This window comes from Myxocyprinus asiaticus, chromosome 23 (genome assembly GCF_019703515.2).
Source record: "Myxocyprinus asiaticus isolate MX2 ecotype Aquarium Trade chromosome 23, UBuf_Myxa_2, whole genome shotgun sequence".
Lineage (NCBI taxonomy): Eukaryota > Metazoa > Chordata > Actinopteri > Cypriniformes > Catostomidae > Myxocyprinus > Myxocyprinus asiaticus.
In genome coordinates this window covers 46,539,879-46,559,139 of record NC_059366.1, presented here as the reverse complement: position 1 = coordinate 46,559,139, position 19,261 = coordinate 46,539,879, and the positions used below count along the sequence as shown (strand labels likewise).

Genomic DNA, 19,261 nt, shown 5'->3' with positions numbered 1-19,261 from the left:
GGGTCAGTTTTAAATCCTTTCTCAGAGTTGTCACCACCTTAGAAAAAGCCAATCTGATGCTGTTTCGTGTTTTATCACAGGCTTTGTCGCTTTCCCTTTTTGCTCGCAGGCTCTTCTCAGTTCAAGGTTTCTTTATTTTGAAAACGTGTGATTCCCCAGAGGTTTGCATTTTTGATTGATCTATGGTCAGCGTTGCTCATGTGTTGTAGCTACAAGCTGTCAGCTTCAAACTACTATCACACCAATCACGCACATACTGTATACACGTGCTGTAATAACTAGCTGGATCTTCTTTTCTTTATTTACGGATGTGATGTAAACATGCACGGATGACTGACGGAAGCATGCAATTTCCCACCAAATCCGTCCCGACAGCTCTAAAATATAAATCATTATTATAGGCTTACCGTAGTGAATCGGGGTAAGGCAAATACATGGTTTAGGAGACGGAGTGTCGGTGCACTTGAACATTAATTGAACATTTCGAACAAAAAAAAAATCGTACATAGTGTAGCTTTAAAACTGAGTGTGAAAAATTGCATGGGACAGCCCCAAAATGCTCCACGTTGTAAGGGGGTTTAGGATTCCACTAGAAAAGTAGGATGTATCTCACAGTAAGTTAGACGAATGTATCAACAATGACAATCATTTGGCTGATATTTGGCCATTTTGAGAATAGCATCGGCCTGTAACTTTTCAGATTAACTCATTCATTTCCTATTCTGTCAGTTTTAAAGTCTACTTACAGTCATGTCAGATCATCATGAGCAATTTCTGTTTTCAAATCGAGATATTGGTATCGGAACAGCCTTTGAAAGATCCATATCAGTCGGCCAATTTATGGAATATCGGGTGTAATTAGCATTTCATCTGATAGTAATTTAGTAGGTGTATTGATTTGTAGTGCTGGCTGATATTTTCCTACTTTAAGAGTGATTGCAGAAATAACACGCTCTGCCTTCAGGAATATGATATTTTTATTCTGATCTATTGCATTCTACTGTGACATCTCGTAGCAACCACTCTGTGTGTGTGTGTGTGTGTGTGTGTGTGTGTGTGTGTGTGTGTGCAGCTGATATACTAATAAAGAGCATGAGCGCCGTGTGTCATCTTGAATCTGTGCGCCCATCAGTTACCCGTGCTCGGCTGAACTGCGTCCTGTAAATATATGCAGAAAACACTAAGCTGCCCTTTCACGTGCTGATACTGATTTCCGCCTCTTTCACGAGTAACATCCCACTTCACTTTATCTCCCACATGAGACAAACGACACATTCACACACCATCTGAACACAATTACATTTATATAACCACCACACCTGCAAACCAACAGCACTCTCACACAAAACATCTGAAATACATTTCCTTGAGGAAATGTCACTGCTCGCAAGACTGCAAAAGAATAGTGAGGATGTTGTAAGTAAAACTAAATAGGTGAAATTTGTTGAGACAAACTTTGATGTTGGCTTGACACAGCCTGAAAGTTTAAAAAGACTTAAAGGGACAGTTCACCCAAAAATGAAAGTTCTCTCATCATTTACTCACCCTCATGCCATCCCAGATGTGTGTGACTTTCTTTCTTCTGCTGAACACAAATGAAGATTTTAGAAGAATATTTCAGCTCTGTAGGTCCATACAATGCAAGTGAATGGTGACTAGAACTTCGAAGCTCCAAAAAGCACATAAATGCAGCATAAAAGTAATCCAAACGACTCCAGTGGATTAATTCATGTCTTCTGAAGCGATATGATAGGTTTTAAAACTATATACTTTAATTTGTGCTTTTTGGAGCTTCAAAGTTCTGGTCACCATTCACTTGCATTGTATGGACCTCCAGAGCGGAAATATTCTTCTAAAAATCTTCATTTGTGTTCTGCAGAAGAAAGAAAGTCACACACATCTGGGATGGCATGAGGGTGAGTAAATGATGAGAGAATTTACATTTTTGGGTGAACTTCCTTTAAATGCATTTTAATTATAAAGTTATCAAAGACTTCCAGTGTGCACAAAACAAAGTTTGTCTGGAGTCTGTTCGCTAAGATGAATTGTTTGTAGAAGTTTAATACTTTGAGGTTTAGCACAAACCCTCACCACAGTGTTTAAGGAATATCAATACAATTCTGCCTCACAAACAGTGTAACACCGGCGTTTGTTGTGTTGCATTGGGAGAGAAGAAAGAAAACAGATCAAGAGAAAAGTTTGCGCATTGATTTATGCGTGCTTCTTGAATAGCTCGATGATTCTCTTGAGAGCGCCACTCCACGTAATGTTAGACCATTTAAAGCAGCAGATTTGTGTAGTCTATCAAGGGCTTTCTCGCACACTCTCACTCAGTAGTGAGAAATTAGTTGTTATCGTAGATCACAGATACGGCTTCAACCTCTTATGAAAGATGAATTAATTTCACTAATGCTTTAATGCAGGTTTCTCATGAGGCAGGCAGACTGGCGATAACCCCTGCTTCATCTCGCTCCTGCGCTGTGATTTATGCCGTCTTTTAGTAGATGAAACCGCCCGGATTCGCCATCCATCTACCTCCCTAAAGGAATCCTATTAACGGTGCTCTGGACAAGATGCACTGATGTTTGGATGAAGAGGGCGGCTGTTTAGAGCTGCTTTGCTTTTGGATCTGTTTTAAGAACAAGACAACCTGAGATTTTTCACTTGATGGATCCAGGGTCCAACATTAACTTTTTAGCAACAGCTGTCAATGCAAGTGAATTGAGAAAATGTACCAGTCGAGATAGCGTTTTCATGTTTGTTTTGTTTTATGTGCATTAAGAATCTTTGGCAAAGGGATTATTTAGGTATAATTATTATTATTTATTTTTTATTTTTTTAGTGAATCAACAAATACATCGTGACCATTGCTGTATGATTCCCAAATGAATGACTCTTTTGAGCCGGTTTTTTTTAGTGAATCAACAACAACAGTGCAACCCGTGTTATCCAATTCCAGAACTAATGACTCTTTTCAGACATTTTTTTTTTAGTGAATCAACTACTACATCATAACCAGTGCTCTCTGATTCCTGAACAAATAACTCTTTTGAGCCGGTTCTTTTTAGTGAATCAACAACTACATCATAACCAGTGCTGTATGATTCCTGAACAAATGACTCTTTTGAGCCGGTTCTTTTTAGTGAATCAACAACTACATCATAACCAGTGCTGTATGATTCCTGAACAAATGACTCTTTTGAGCCTGTTCTTTTTAGTGAATCAACAACTACATCATAACCAGTGCTGTCTGATTCATGAAACGAGTGACTCTTTTAAGCCTGTTCTTTTTAGTGAATCAAAACATACATCGTGACCAGTGCTGTCTGATTCCCGAACGAATGACTCTTTTGAGCCTGTTCTTTTTAGTGAATCAACAACTACTTTGTGACCAGTGATGTATGATTCCTGAACAAATGACTCTTTTAAGCCTGTTCTTTTTAGTGAATCAACAACTACATCATAACCAGTGCTGTATGATTCCTGAACAAATGACTCTTTTGAGCCTGTTCTTTTTAGTGAATCAACCACTACTTTGTGACCAGTGATGTATGATTCCTGAACAAATGACTCTTTTAAGCCTGTTCTTTTTAGTGAATCAACAACTACATCATAACCAGTGCTGTATGATTCCTGAACAAATGACTCTTTTGAGCCGGTTCTTTTTAGTGAATCAACAACTACATCATAACCAGTGCTGTATGATTCCTGAACAAATGACTCTTTTGAGCCGGTTCTTTTTAGTGAATCAACAAATACATTGTGACCGGTGCTGTCTGATTCACGAAACGAATGATTCTTGAGCCTGTTCTTTTTAGTGAATCAACCACTACATCGTGACCAGTGATGTATGACTCCCGAACGAATGTCTCTTTTGAGCCTGTTCTTTTTAGTGAATCAACCACAACATCGTGACCAGTGATGTATGACTCCCGAACGAATGTCTCTTTTGAGCCTGTTCTTTTTAGTGAATCAACCACTACTTTGTGACCAGTGATGTATGACTCCCGAACGAATGTCTCTTTTGAGCCTGTTCTTTTTAGTGAATCAACAACTACATCGTGACCAGTGCTCTCTGATTCCCAAACGAATGTCTCTTTTGAGCCGGTTCTTTTTAGTGAATCAACAACTACATCATAACCAGTGCTGTATGATTCCTGAACAAATGACTCTTTTGAGCCGTTTCTTTTTAGTGAATCAACAACTACATCATAACCAGTGCTGTATGATTCCTGAACAAATGACTCTTTTGAGCCGTTTCTTTTTAGTGAATCAACAACTACATCATAACCAGTGCTGTATGATTCCTGAACAAATGACTCTTTTGAGCCGGTTCTTTTTAGTGAATCAACAAATACATCGTGACCAGTGCTGTCTGATTCACGAAACGAATGACTCTTGAGCCTGTTCTTTTTAGTGAATCAACCACTACATCGTGACCAGTGCTCTCTGATTCCCAAACGAATGTCTCTTTTGAGCCGGTTCTTTTTAGTGAATCAACAACTACATCATAACCAGTGCTGTATGATTCCTGAACAAATAACTCTTTTGAGCCGGTTCTTTTTAGTGAATCAACAACTACATCGTGACCAGTGCTCTCTGATTCCCAAACGAATGACTCTTTTGAGCCTGTTCTTTTTAGTGAATCAACCACTACTTCGTGACCAGTGATGTATGACTCCCGAACGAATGTCTCTTTTGAGCCTGTTCTTTTTAGTGAATCAACCACTACATCATAACCAGTGCTGTATGACTCCCGACGAATGACTCGTTTGAGCCTGTTCTTTATAGTGAATCAACAAATACATCGTGACCAGTGCTGTATGACTCCCGAACGAATGTCTCTTTTGAGTTGGTTCTTTTTAGTGAATCAACCACTACATTATAACCAGTGCTGTACGATTCCCGAACGAATGACTCTTTTGAGCCGGTTCTTTTAGTGAATCAACAACAAAATCATAACCAGTGCTGTGTGATTTCTGAACAAATGACTCTTTTGAGCCGGTTCTTTTTAGTGAATCAACAACTACATCATAACCAGTGCTGTCTGATTCCTGAACAAATGACTCTTTTGAGCCGGTTCTTTTTAGTGAATCAACAACTACATCATAACCAGTGCTGTCTGATTCCTGAACAAATGACTCTTTTGAGCCGGTTCTTTTTAGTGAATCAACAACTACATCATAACCAGTGCTGTATGATTTCTGAACAAATGACTCCTTTGAGCCGGTTCTTTTTAGTGAATCAACAACTACATCATAACCAGTGCTGTCTGATTCCTGAACAAATGACTCTTTTGAGCCGGTTCTTTTTAGTGAATCAACCACTACATCATAACCAGTGCTGTATGACTCCCGAAGAATGACTCGTTTGAGCTTGTTCTTTATAGTGAATCAACAAATACATCGTGACCAGTGCTGTATGACTCCCGAACGAATGTCTCTTTTGAGTTGGTTCTTTTTAGTGAATCAACCACTACATTATAACCAGTGCTGTACGATTCCCGAACGAATGACTCTTTTGAGCCGGTTCTTTTAGTGAATCAACAACAACATCATAACCAGTGCTGTATGATTTCTGAACAAATGACTCTTTTGAGCCGGTTCTTTTAGTGAATCAACAACTACATCATAACCAGTGCTGTATGATTTCTGAACAAATGACTCTTTTGAGCCGGTTCTTTTTAGTGAATCAACAACTACAGTGCAACCAGTGTTGTCCAATTCCAGAACTAATGACTCTTTCAGACGTTTTTTTGTTTGTTTTGAGAATCAACAAAAACATTGTGACCAGTGCTGTGTGATTCCTGAATAAATGACTCTTCTGAGCCTGTTCTTTTTAGTGAATCAACAACTACATCATAACCAGTGCTGTCTGATTCACGAAACGAGTGACTCTTTTAAGCCTGTTCTTTTTAGTGAATCAAAAAATACATCGTGACCAGTGCTGTCTGATTCCCGAACGAATGACTCTTTTGAGCCTGTTCTTTTTAGTGAATCAACCACTACTTTGTGACCAGTGTTGTATGATTCCTGAACAAATGACTCTTTTGAGCCGTTTCTTTTTAGTGAATCAACAACTACATCATAACCAGTGCTGTATGATTCCTGAACAAATGACTCTTTTGAGCTGGTTCTTTTTAGTGAATCAACAACTACATCATAACCAGTGCTGTATGATTCCTGAACAAATGACTCTTTTGAGCCGGTTCTTTTTAGTGAATCAACAACTACATCATAACCAGTGCTGTATGATTCCTGAACAAATGACTCTTTTGAGCCTGTTTTTTTAGTGAATCAACAACTACATCATAACCAGTGCTTTATGATTCCTGAACAAATGACTCTTTTGAGCCTGTTCTTTTTAGTGAATCAACAAATACATCGTGACCAGTGCTGTCTGATTCACGAAACGAATGACTCTTGAGTCTGTTCTTTTTAGTGAATCAACCACTACATCGTGACCAGTGCTCTCTGATTCCCGAACGAATGACTCTTTTGAGCCTGTTCTTTTTAGTGAATCAACCACTACTTCGTGACCAGTGATGTATGACTCCCGAACGAATGTCTCTTTTGAGCCTGTTCTTTTTAGTGAATCAACAACTACATCGTGACCAGTGCTGTCTGATTCCCAAACAAATGACTCTTTTGAGTTGGTTCTTTTTAGTGAATCAACTACTGCATTATAACCAGTGCTGTACGATTCCTGAACGAATGACTCTTTTGAACCAGTTCTTTTTAATGAATCAGCAACTACAGTGCAAACCGTGTTGTCCAATTCCAGAACTAATGACTCTTTTCAGACGTTTTTTTTTTAGTGAATCAACCACTACATCGTGACCAGTGCTGTATGATTCCTGAACGAATGACTCTTTTAAGCCTGTTCTTTTTAGTGAATCAACCACTACATCATAACCAGTGCTGTATGACTCCCGACGAATGACTCGTTTGAGCCTGTTCTTTATAGTGAATCAACAAATACATCGTGACCAGTGCTGTATGACTCCCGAACGAATGTCTCTTTTGAGTTGGTTCTTTTTAGTGAATCAACCACTACATTATAACCAGTGCTGTACGATTCCCGAACGAATGACTCTTTTGAGCCGGTTCTTTTAGTGAATCAACAACAACATCATAACCAGTGCTGTATGATTTCTGAACAAATGACTCTTTTGAGCCGGTTCTTTTTAGTGAATCAACAATTACAGTGCAACCAGTGTTGTCCAATTCCAGAACTAATGACTCTTTCAGACGTTTTTTTTTTTTTTTTGAGAATCAACAAAAACATTGCGACGAGTGCTGTGTGATTCCTGAATATATGACTCTTTTGAGCCTGTTCTTTTTAGTGAATCAACCACTACGTCATAACCAGTGCTGTCTGATTCACGAAACGAGTGACTCTTTTGAGCCTGTTCTTTTTAGTGAATCAAAAAATACATCGTGACCAGTGCTGTCTGATTCCCGAACGAATGACTCTTTTGAGCCTGTTCTTTTTAGTGAATCAACCACTACATCGTGACCAGTGCTCTCTGATTCCCGAACAAATGACTCTTTTGAGCCGGTTCTTTTTAGTGAATCAACAACTACATCATAACCAGTGCTGTATGATTCCTGAACAAATGACTCTTTTGAGCCGGTTCTTTTTAGTGAATCAACAACTACATCATAACCAGTGCTGTATGATTCCTGAACAAATGACTCTTTTGAGCCGGTTCTTTTTAGTGAATCAACAACTACATCATAACCAGTGCTGTATGATTCCTGAACAAATGACTCTTTTGAGCCGGTTCTTTTTAGTGAATCAACAACTACAGTGCAACCAGTGTTGTCCAATTCCAGAACTAATGACTCTTTCAGACGTTTTTTTTTTTTTTTTTGAGATTCAACAAAAACATTGCGACCAGTGCTGTGTGATTCCTGAATAAATGACTCTTTTGATCCTGTTCTCTTTAGTGAATCAGCCACTACATTGTGACCAGTGCTCTCTGATTCCCAAAACAAATGACTCTTTTGAGCTGGTTCTTTTTATTGAATCAACAGATACATCGTGACCAGTGCTGTCTGATTCATGAAACAAATGACTCTTTTGAGCTTGTTCTTTTTAGTGAAAACTCTCAGTGAACTATTAAATCCACTTGTAAAATGCAATAAAAAAAAATGGCAGACAAGAAATCTGACTGGCTGGTAGATTAAGAAGTTAATTTCAGATCCTGGATCAGCATCAAACTGCACAGGTCTTTATTAGACGGTTCTTATTTCTTTGAATTTAATCACTCACTCATCAACTTTAAAGGGGGACGAGAAAAGACTTCCCATTTCTTTTGTTGTCAAAGCTGTGCATCCAATCTAACTCAATCTACATCCATTCTGACAATCGAATGTTTTTTTCGTCTGTCTAAAAGATTCGTCATTTTAAAAGATATTGTCCCTGACATGGGTTACTAAGGTTAATAATAGTTTGTCTGTATAATGAAGCGGTATCTATTTTATACATTATAAAGGAGAGCTTGAGTAAACAAGTAAATAAAATGGGGACTTTCAGGATGCACTGAGCTAGATGTCTGTTTCCTGAGCCGCTCGCCTCTTTACCGGCCTCATCAATAAACTGTCACGCTGTCAAACGTCCCAATGACATCACCTTCATTTCCTCATTTGATTGACAACCCAGCAGTTTTACCAGCAGCCAATCCAAAATAAAACACTCTTGTGGCGTTATATAGTGTTTGGAGTGTGTGTGTATCTATCTAATATAATATAGTTTAATTTGGGATGTACTTGGCATCCTCTCTCGACTGTTATTTTACAAGGAGACCCCTCGTGAGCGCTGTGACCCCATCTCCCCTTTAGCTGCCTGTCATAAATGAGCATCCCCCCACCGTATGAATGCCACATCAGGGTCTGCTGAGTTATGGCTTTAAGTGCCGGGCAGCTGAGGGACAATATTAATTGAAAAGCTGAATAAGAGAGAACTAGACAAAACAATCTGCTCACTGCTCGAGAAAGGTCGAGCTGATGGATTCTTCAGCTGTCATGCTGCTGCGCTCAGACGATCATTCCTGCTGTTGTTTATTCAGGTAGTTTCATTTATTCATGCTGAGTATTTGATGCTTGTAGAAACATCATGTCATAAAGGATCTGTGGCTGGTTACTGGTTTAAAAAAGCTTTCTGACTGCAAGAGTGAGACAGTTTTTCAGCTGTGTGTTTGATTTGATTTGTGTATGACAGGAATAAGAAAATCCAGAGGGAACCCATGGCGAATTCTCATCCGGGTTTGTGGACTACAACCTGAACAGCTTATCCAGAAAAAAAAGATTTTCTTTGCATGCCTTCGCTTCAATTCAAAACACTTGATTATCTAATCAAAATAACAAAATATGCATTGGAGTGAGGATAAAAATATGGAGAAATATTGTCAATAATAAAAAATAATTTCTTCTTTTTTTTTATTTTCTCCCCTTTTCTTCCCAATTTGGAATGCCCAATTCCCAATGCGCTCTAAGTCCTCGTGGTGGCGTAGTGACTCACCTCAATCCGGGTGACGGAGGATGAATCTCAGTTGCCTCCGCGTCTGAGACCGTCAATCCGCGCATCTTATCACGTGGCTTGTTGAGCGCGTTACCGCGGAGACATAGCACATGTGGAGCCTTCACGCTATTCTCCACGGCATCCACACACAACTCACCACACGCCCCACTGAGAGCGAGAACCACATTATAGTGACCACGAGGAGGTTACCCCATGTGACTCTACCTTCCCTAGCAACTGGGCCAATTTGGTCGCTTAGGAGACTCGGCTGGAGTCACTCAGCACACCCTGGATTCAAACTCGCATCTCAAGGTGTGGTAGTTAACGTCAGTACTCGCTGAGCTACCCAGGCTCCCTAAATTTTGTCAATAATAAAAGATGTAGACAGCAAATCTCCTGTCAGTGATTGTTTTTATTTGACCTCTAGAGGCCGCTGTTATTCCATAGAACCGAATCATTCTAACTATAGAATCCTCCGGAGGAGGAACACGGAGGGCACACCGGCAACCATCAGTGTTGATTTCTACAGATAACGATAGTTCTAGAAATCAGCTATTGGCACCGATTAATCGGTAAAACCGATAAATCAATCTACCTCTAATTTCAAAAATTCATGTGCGCCTGTTTTTAAGATGAATTGTGATTTATAAAGTGGGATACATTTAGGAGCATTTTTGTGTGCGTGTGTGTGTGTGTGTGTGTGTGTGTGTGTGTGTGTGTGTACGGACCTGTATACATACTTGTCCATGCGATTATCTAATTAGCCAATCGTGTGGCAGCAGTGCAGTGTATAAAATCATGCAGATACGTGTCAGGAGCTTCAGTTAATGTTCACATCAACCATCAGAATGGGGAAAAAATGTGATCTCAGTGATTTGGACCGTGGCATGATTGTTGGTGCCAGATGGGCTGGTTTGAGTATTTCTGGGATTTTCACACACAACAGTCTCTAGAATTTACTCAGAATGGTGCCAAAAACAACAAACATCCAGTGAGCGGCAGTTCTGTGGACGGAAACACCTTGTTGATGAGAGAGGTCAATGGAGAATGGCCAGACTGGTTTGAACTGACAAAGTCTACGGTAATGCAGATAACCACTCTGTACAATTGCAGTGAGCAGAATATAATCTCAGAATGCACAACACGTCGAACCTCGAGGCAATTGGGCTACAACAGTAGAAGACCAAGTCAGGTTCCACTTCTATCAGCCAAAAACAAAAAGCTGAGGCTGCAGTAACATGCCACAGTTACAGAAACGTGCAGATAGGGCTAAATAAATGTTCTGTTACAGTGGATATCCAAAATAAAACATTTATATTACGCATACATAATGTAATTAAGACACATTCTGACTCATATCGGAATATTCTTGTTCACATAAACGTGCTCACTCATTTATTAATACTGACTCCAATTTACATCACAAAAAATACAATAAAAATCAAGTCAGCACGCACTGGCACAATAGCGCATAAGCATAAACAAATTTTTTACGCATGCATGTCAGTTAGCGTACCCATAAGAACATTTTCACGTCAGTTTCTGCCTTTATAAATCCCGATTTGTTCCTCACTTTGGACATAGAATCAAATACATGGAATTTAGAATCAAATATGATGGTAAGTACGTTGTAATAAGGTTTGTTCGTGGTGGAGGGTAAGGAGGAAGCGGGAGGCGACGGATCCAACTCAAAAATATATTTTATTTTACAAAAACTCAAACTACGCTTTTCAGCACACCTCCCTCTTTCTTACCTGGCAAACTTATTAAGTCGCCCTTCCGTGGCGCTATTTGCAGTGCTTTTCAAGTGGAGATCAACACTGTACTTGATGCCGGCATTGATGCCCTGAAGCGACTTCTCCATGATTTGCATAAGTGCCAGTAATGATGTGGGTGCAAAGACAACCGGGTCCTTTTTAACTTGGTTTATTTAGTTGGTCCACTTAAGGGGGTCTGAGTTTAGTTCTTTTAAAGAGGACTCGATGCTGAAAACACTGGAGCATGCCTGATTCAGTTAATCAGTTCAGGGTTTAGAAGCTTGTTGTCGTGCTGCCGTAGACTTCCTGTAGAAGGTTCCTCACCCCACCCACCAATCGTGGGGTCGGGTCTCTCTCCAGCAGCTGTAGGGGATGATGTCTTGTTTAATCTGAGCCGGATGATAGAACACAGACTGATGGAGGGGGTCTGTGGTGGTCTTCATCAATCACCGCTGGTGTTTATTAGTTATTACTCAGGTGGTGTTTGAATCACAGAGCGTGCTCCGTGGATCAGCTGCAGCACTTTGATGTGATTCGCTGCAGATCTCTCCAGCATGATGGCAGAAAGGTCAGCAGATAAGAACTTTCTGAAGAAGAACCCCAAAGCGCCCGCACCGGCCCGTGACATCTCTGCAGATAGAGGTGGAATTATCGGGGTTTCCTCTCTCTCGCTCAGGGTGAAATCATCCGTGCTGCTGGTCACAGTGACCTCGTTCATCACTGTCACCTCCCACACGAGGTGATCTTTCTATTGTCCACTACAGTGACCTCTCTACTGCCCATTGAGAGTAGACGGGCTGTGGTATTTTGTTTTCTGTCAGTTGGACCATATTTGAAGAAAAGATTCTCACCAATGTCTTTCTTTTGTGGAACACAAAAGGAGATTTTGAAGAATGTACATGCTGTGTAACTGTGGCCAGCTGATAGATAGTTGTGCAATGTGTATAAACCTCACTCTCCTGACTTCAAGAGGTGCACTAGTGACTGACGCTAGAGGCTGTAGCCTTTAGCCTCCTTGTTAGCGCATCCGCCTCCCATGCCAGAGACGCCGGTTCGAGTCCCATACGGAGCGGGTAGAACAGGAGCGTCACAATGGTGCCTTGACCCGGATGGGAGTGAGGTTTAGAGGGGTGAGTGTAACGGTGGCCAGCTGATAGATAGATAGCTGTGCAATGTGTATAAACCTCACTCTCCTGACTTCAAGAGGTGCACTAGTGACTGACGTCTAGAGGCTGTAGCCTTTAGCCTCCTTGTTAGCGCATCCGCCTCCCATGCCAGAGACGCCGGTTCGAGTCCCATACGGAGCGGGTAGAACAGGAGCGTCACAATGGTGCCTTGACCCGGATGGGAGTGAGGTTTAGGGGGGTGAGTGTAACGGTGGCCAGCTGATAGATAGCTGTGCAATGTGTATAAACCTCACTCTCCTGACTTCAAGAGGTGCACTAGCGACTGACGTTTGAGGCTGTAGCCTTTAGCCTCCTTGTTAGCGCACCTGCCTCCCGTGCCTCCCATGCCGGTTCGAGTCCTGTATGGAGCGGGTAGAACAGGAGCATCACACTGCTCTTTTCCATAGTACAAGAACATTTGGTACTGTTAAAGTAGTCCATACTAGTGATAGACCGATATACTGATTAATCAGCCAGTATTTGGCTATTGTATTGACATCAGCGAGTAATTGTGACCGACTCGCTGAATAACAAAAGTGGCTATATAGTGCAACAGTCTGGCTTCCGGAAGTAAACATCCCATTCATATACTCCATAGAGGAATTGATTTTTAACAATATCCTATCCACCTATTTCCTGAACTCGGAAGTGTTCCACGATTCGACTGTTTTCAGTTTCCAGTCTCCAGTGTTTTCACTCATATCGGCGTATATTCTTAGCGGGTAATGTAATGTTTAAGGTATTAAATTGGTAAAAATTGTACAAAAAAACCCCCAAATCATGCCGATATTTCGCAGAGTGGAGATAACCGTTTTTTATAGACAGTGCCTCACCTGGGTGTTTAGATGTCATGAAGTGATGGTCCAAGGTGAGTTACGTTGATATCATTAATTATTCAGAGTTGTTAGCCAAAAACTGCACAAGTTGAGCCTGAAATTAATTTTTACACCAAGTAACACTTCACTGGTTATTGTTCTCCTCTGGATCACTCGTTTTGGCAGTTTTTACTTGACATCTCGAGACCAGAAATACAAAACAGGCCATTTGAATCATCATGGCGCCGCCCAGTGGTTGCTCAGGAAAACTGTGGACGAACCTTTAAAGACAGGCCTACCGTGAGCTCAGAGGTGGTTCATTGATGGTATATGCTTCTGTTGAACCAATCAGTCTATGTTGTTTCAACGTAATAGCAGAATTCCTGGTGAAGAACTATGCTACACATGATCCTGAAGGGAAACAAACCACCAATCAGAGAGTCGCGGCCAACAAAGTGCGCCAAAAGAGCTCTGCAGCGACCACCCACTCCCATGATGCACTGTGAATGACGCAATCGAGTCACTCTCCCTACACTCTCAAACTACTCACTCATATCTCATATTTATAATTTTTAATTCAATTGCATCATTGGCAATGCTTCATGGGATTGTGGCTCATTCCGTCATTAAAGTTGTGAAGCACACAGTCTTGTGTCTTTGTCTTTTTGTCTGATTTTCAAATACGTTATAGCTTCAAATTAAAGTTTGTGATGTTGTGATTCACCTCGGAGCTGGTTGGATTGTTTCATGGTGCACAACACTTTATGAAGGATTTGTGAAATCCCTATTGAAGAATGGGAAAAACACTTTCGGAACCAAGAAGGTTGAAAAAGTAGGCGGACACTTTTGTGCTCTATTCAGCCTAGTGTCAGTTCCCAATAAATGGTGCACATTTTCTGTTTTCTTATTTGAGTTTTTTTTAATGAATTTTGAGTATTGAATACTGTACAGTATATCAGCATTATATCAGACATCAGCCGCTCTGCTGTCTATATATATACACGTACTGGCATCAGCAATTTAAAATATATACCCCATGCACTATATTTCAAGTCTTCTTTAGCTGTAAAACCATATGTTGTATTGATATAGATATAATGTGAAAAGCAACGTATTCAAACCTGTGTGTGTATTCTGTGTATTTATCTTGCTGTAGCCATAGAGTAAATCACTGGCAATTTACCAGCTGTAAAATAAAGAAGGAAATTATTTTTTTCATTGTAAAGTCTGAGCGGTGTTCTCTGTGGCTGTACTGATGTGGGTCGCTCTTATTGACATCATGAAGTGCATTCGGCCTCGCCGTGGCTTATGGATTAATTCAAGTATGCAAATGTAATTGAATTTGATACAGTTAATCTTGTCCTAATGCCGACTGAAAGATGTGAGGCGCAATCAAATCGCTCTCTGGCTTATAATTTGCTTCAAAGTTTCTAAATAAAATTAGTCCATTTGTAATTATGTGACCCGGTAATTAGTTTATTCATCGCTGCAGTTAACCCCCCATTAGAGAGAGATAGAGAGAGAGAGAGAGAGAGAGAGAGAGAGACAGAGAGGTTATTTATTTTTCTTTTCATTGGTAATGAGGACGCTTGCAGCATCAATTTGTCTCTCATTTAATAACGTTCAGCGTGGCGAGTCATGTGCCTTGAGTGAGCGAGTTCTGCCCTCTGATTGGATCATTTACTGGAGGAAATATAAACAGAGATATAACTGTGTCTAAATAAAAGACATCTTTAAGTACAGTTGCCCTAAAAGTATTTGGTCACGCTTAAAATGTCATTGCATTAGATAAGAAAATATGAAAGCAAGTGTGCTCTGCGTGTGTCAAATGCTGCTGGAGCTTTTCTCAGAACTATTTTCACTTTTCTGAGCCATTTTAGCTCAATGACTTTGAATCGGCTGTCTTGGTGAATTTCAGTGGATGCATGAAGTTTAACACATTCACCAGCAACATATTTAACTAACTTTTGACAAGTGTCCCATAACTATATCTATTGGTTTATCATTTTAAACCTTATGAATTTCCTTTGTTAAATGTCTTTGCATCAAAAGATATTATACTTAGTAGGTCCTCGTGGTGGCGCGGTTACTCGCCTCAATTCGGGTGGTGGAGGACAAGTCTCAGTTGCCTCCGCTTCAGAGACCGTCAATCCGTGCATCTTATCACGTGACTCGTTGTGCATGACACCGCGGAGACTCACAGCATGTGGAGGCTCATGCTACTCTCCACGATCCACGCACAACTTACCACACGCCCCATTGAGAGCGAGAACCACTAATCGCGACCACGAGGAGGTTACTCTCATGTGACTCTACCCTCCCTAGCAACCGGGCCAATTTGGTTGCTTAGGAGACCTGGCTGGAGTCACTCAGCACGCCCTGGATTCGAACTCGCTACTCCAGGGGTGATAGTCAGCGTCAATACACACTGAGCTACCCACACCCCTGGAAAACTTTATCCTTAATTTGTCCACAAGTCTTGGAGGTCCAGACCTTTATGAACTTGCCCTTATATTTGCAGTGCAATGATCTATAAGCACAGGTAAGACCATGGATGGCTCCACATTATGGTAAGGTTAGTGTAGCTAGTCTTTATAGTAATTATAAGAATTATAACAATTACAGTTTTTGTGAAAAAAAAAAAAATGCAATGCAAAAGATGCAATTTTACAATCTTTAACGATAACTACCACTATTAAATAATAATAATAATAATAATAAAAACCTAATAAAAATTCTCACTAGAATTCAGATGGGTTGTGTCAGATATACAGAAGAGCAGAACAGATCATTGGTGTGAATTGTTCCGTTACACTCAAACCAAGCTTTTAACCGTGAAAATATTGTGACATATAAGAAGCATATAAAGACAACTTGGGTTGCCACCGAAAATGTTTCAATGGGAGAACCATGGCGTTGTTCTTTCCCTGCTATCAACGACCCAGTCCCAATAGACCTGCGTCCCACTTTTGGGTCACGTCCCACCAGTTGAGAAACACTGCTTTATAACATCATTGCATTTAATTAACGTTTAATGTAATTATGTAGTTGTATCTCATGTTTGCATTGGATATACAAGTTATGTGTGATCGTCTCAGCATCTGGAACATAATGAATTCTGCAAGGCCAGTTTATTTCCTAATATTAAACATCATTCAAACAGCACATGTATTACATCTATCAGAACATATATTATATCTAGAAAACTAGAGTGTACATTGAACTTGCCCTTATGTTGACTATAGTCCTATTGTTGAACAGTTGCATTTGTAATGCAATAACCATAGTTAAGACCATGTGTATATATATATAGTCAATATAGTCTTTCTAATAGCAAAATATTAGTGTACACACATTTAGAAACTTTGACTACAACTGCCACAGAAATGAATGAAAATTAAATTAAATTGGCAAATGTGAGATGAACGTCATAAAATTTGCTTTTGGTGGCTGGCGAAAATTTTTATTGCATAATTGCAGATTCTAAATTGGAGAATTGATTTGTGTTTTCGTTAATGTGTCCAGTGCTCATTGTTCATATGAATGTTTTTGTCTTTCTGCAGTGTAAGTGGTCCAGGAAAGGCTTTATCAGAACTCGATGGACTTTGGCTGACTGGTGAGTTTTTATGGCCTTCACAAGCTCTTGACCACAGATAGCATTTGCTTTAAAGAAAAAATACAGTCTATGATATTTACAAACAACTTTCTTTCAAACAATGTTTCCATGCACTGGACCCAAAAATCATGTCATCATTTACTCACCCTCATATCATTCCAATGGCATATCACTTTCATTTTCACGAAAGGAGATGAAAACATACAGAGGCCAGAAACTGTCGAAAAAACAACCATAAAAATATAATACAAGTAGTCTGAGTCGAGTGATATATTCCAAGTGTTCTGAAGAAATACGATAACTTACTGTGACCAATTATCATGTGCAAGATATAGGAATATATATCCGACATTTATCGCATTTATGCTATTTTCTGACATTTTTAGAGCTTGAAGGTAAAAATCACCACCGCTTACACTGTATGGAAAAGAGCTGCTTGTGCATTCTGCTCAACGTCTCCTCAGTGAGTCCTATAGCAGCCCACCGAGAGTTTGTTGCGTTTGTATCACACCAAGATTAGATTAGAGCTAATCGCATTAGCCGTGCAGTTCCATAGGACAGATGACACAAAACATTACATACAATTGAACCTGTGCGGAATGAATCAAAGATTCCCGTCGCTGGGAAACGGACGGAGAGAGGGGGCGTAATCTAATAACAGATGACATGAGAACAAGCACGCTCTAAACGCTGGCCTGATGGAGGGATGACATGAGAGAGAGGTGACGGAGGTGTAACAGGTTTAGTCATGCTGTCTTTCTGATTGTGTCACCGTTAACCAGATACTGCTCACTATAACAGCTACTAACAAAAAATACTCTAGTTGTGCAAGTCATGTAAGATGTCAGAGGTCAGACTGCATTATATACTTGATTTAATTCATTTAAAAGGCTTCAGCACGTATTAATAAATAGAACAAAGAAACGGCCTTAAATGAACTTGTTATTGGGGAGACTGGGGCAAGTCGTCACAAAGGCTTCATCTTGGTAACGATAAGATTTGGAGTCAAAAGTCCAATTGCACAAATGTGTGTTTTCTCTAGCAGAGGTTTTATGGGTTGGTTTCAAAGATATTGTTCAAAACCCTCTTAAACTAGAGTATTTTTTTGTGTGAATTCTGTCCTATTCTATCTATATTTTTGTGATAGCTCTTGGGTAAACATGTGAACCTAATCAAACCACACTGGCATACATATTGGCAAGAGTCAACTTTACTATGAATGCAGATTTTTACCAGAAAGGCAAAGGTGCTTTTCTTAAATGTCATAAATATTTCAATATTTGTTATAGATAAAATGTTTTTATGTTTTTGTATGATACCCTTTTGTTTGTTGTTTCATGAATAGTTTTGTGCCTCAGAGCCTTTAATAGGCTGTTTAATGCAGGTGTAGATTTAGTTTTGGTGGTTGTGATGGTGGGGACACGTTACTCTGTCACCCTACAATGTTCACATGAAACCTACACCACTGCTTCAGTGGCAAGCTCCACTGTGACAACTTGCCCCATACAGTGTGACAACATGCCCCAATATCAGAAGGTTGTGTGAGTTTGTTCAATGAACTGTATCTTTTTTTCTTTTTTTTTTTCTTTTTTTTTTTTTCGGGCAAGAATGATGAAAACGGTCAGTAGTTTATTTATGTATTTATTTATTATTAGTAATATTAAATGTAGGAATTTACTTTCACAAATAAACCTACTCTGAGACATGTACATTGAAGTAAAAAGTGTAACAAGTAGCCCCGGCCTATATTCACTTAAATTTTGTGTGCTTTATGGTGTAAAATGAAAATATGTCAAATGAAAGTAAAATGCAGTATTGCAAATGGAGTAAAGAAATATTAACATACAAAAATTAAACAATGGTGCAGAATAAAATGAGAAAACAATCAGCAAATTTAACAAAACATTATTACATTTAAATGTATATACAACATATTTTATATATATATATATATATATATATATATATATATATATATACTATATACATATGATATTATATTTTATATACATTTACTGTTTTATATATATACATATATATATGTATATATATATATATATATATATATATATATATATATATATAATATAAATGTATATAAAATATATATATATAATACTATGTTTTATATACATTTATATTATATATATATATATATATATATATATATATATAATACTATGTTTTATATACATTTATATTATATATATATATATATAAATGTTTTATATACATTTATATTATATATATATATATATATATATATATATATTACTATGTTTTATATACATTTATATTATATATATATATATATATATACGTTTTATATACATTTATGTTATATATATATATATATATATATAACATAAATGTATATAAAAC

General features: G+C 39.0%; 1 protein-coding gene across 1 annotated transcript in view; it reads left to right on the top strand.

Annotated features, from left to right (window-relative positions):
- LOC127414381 (inositol polyphosphate-5-phosphatase A-like) overlaps positions 1–19,261 on the top strand; it is a 254,380-nt gene that overhangs the window by 131,280 nt on the left and 103,839 nt on the right. Inside the window, exon 7 of the mRNA XM_051652380.1 lies at positions 16,827–16,879. Coding sequence (XP_051508340.1) covers positions 16,827–16,879 — 53 coding nt within the window. The remainder of the gene's footprint in view (positions 1–16,826; positions 16,880–19,261) is intronic.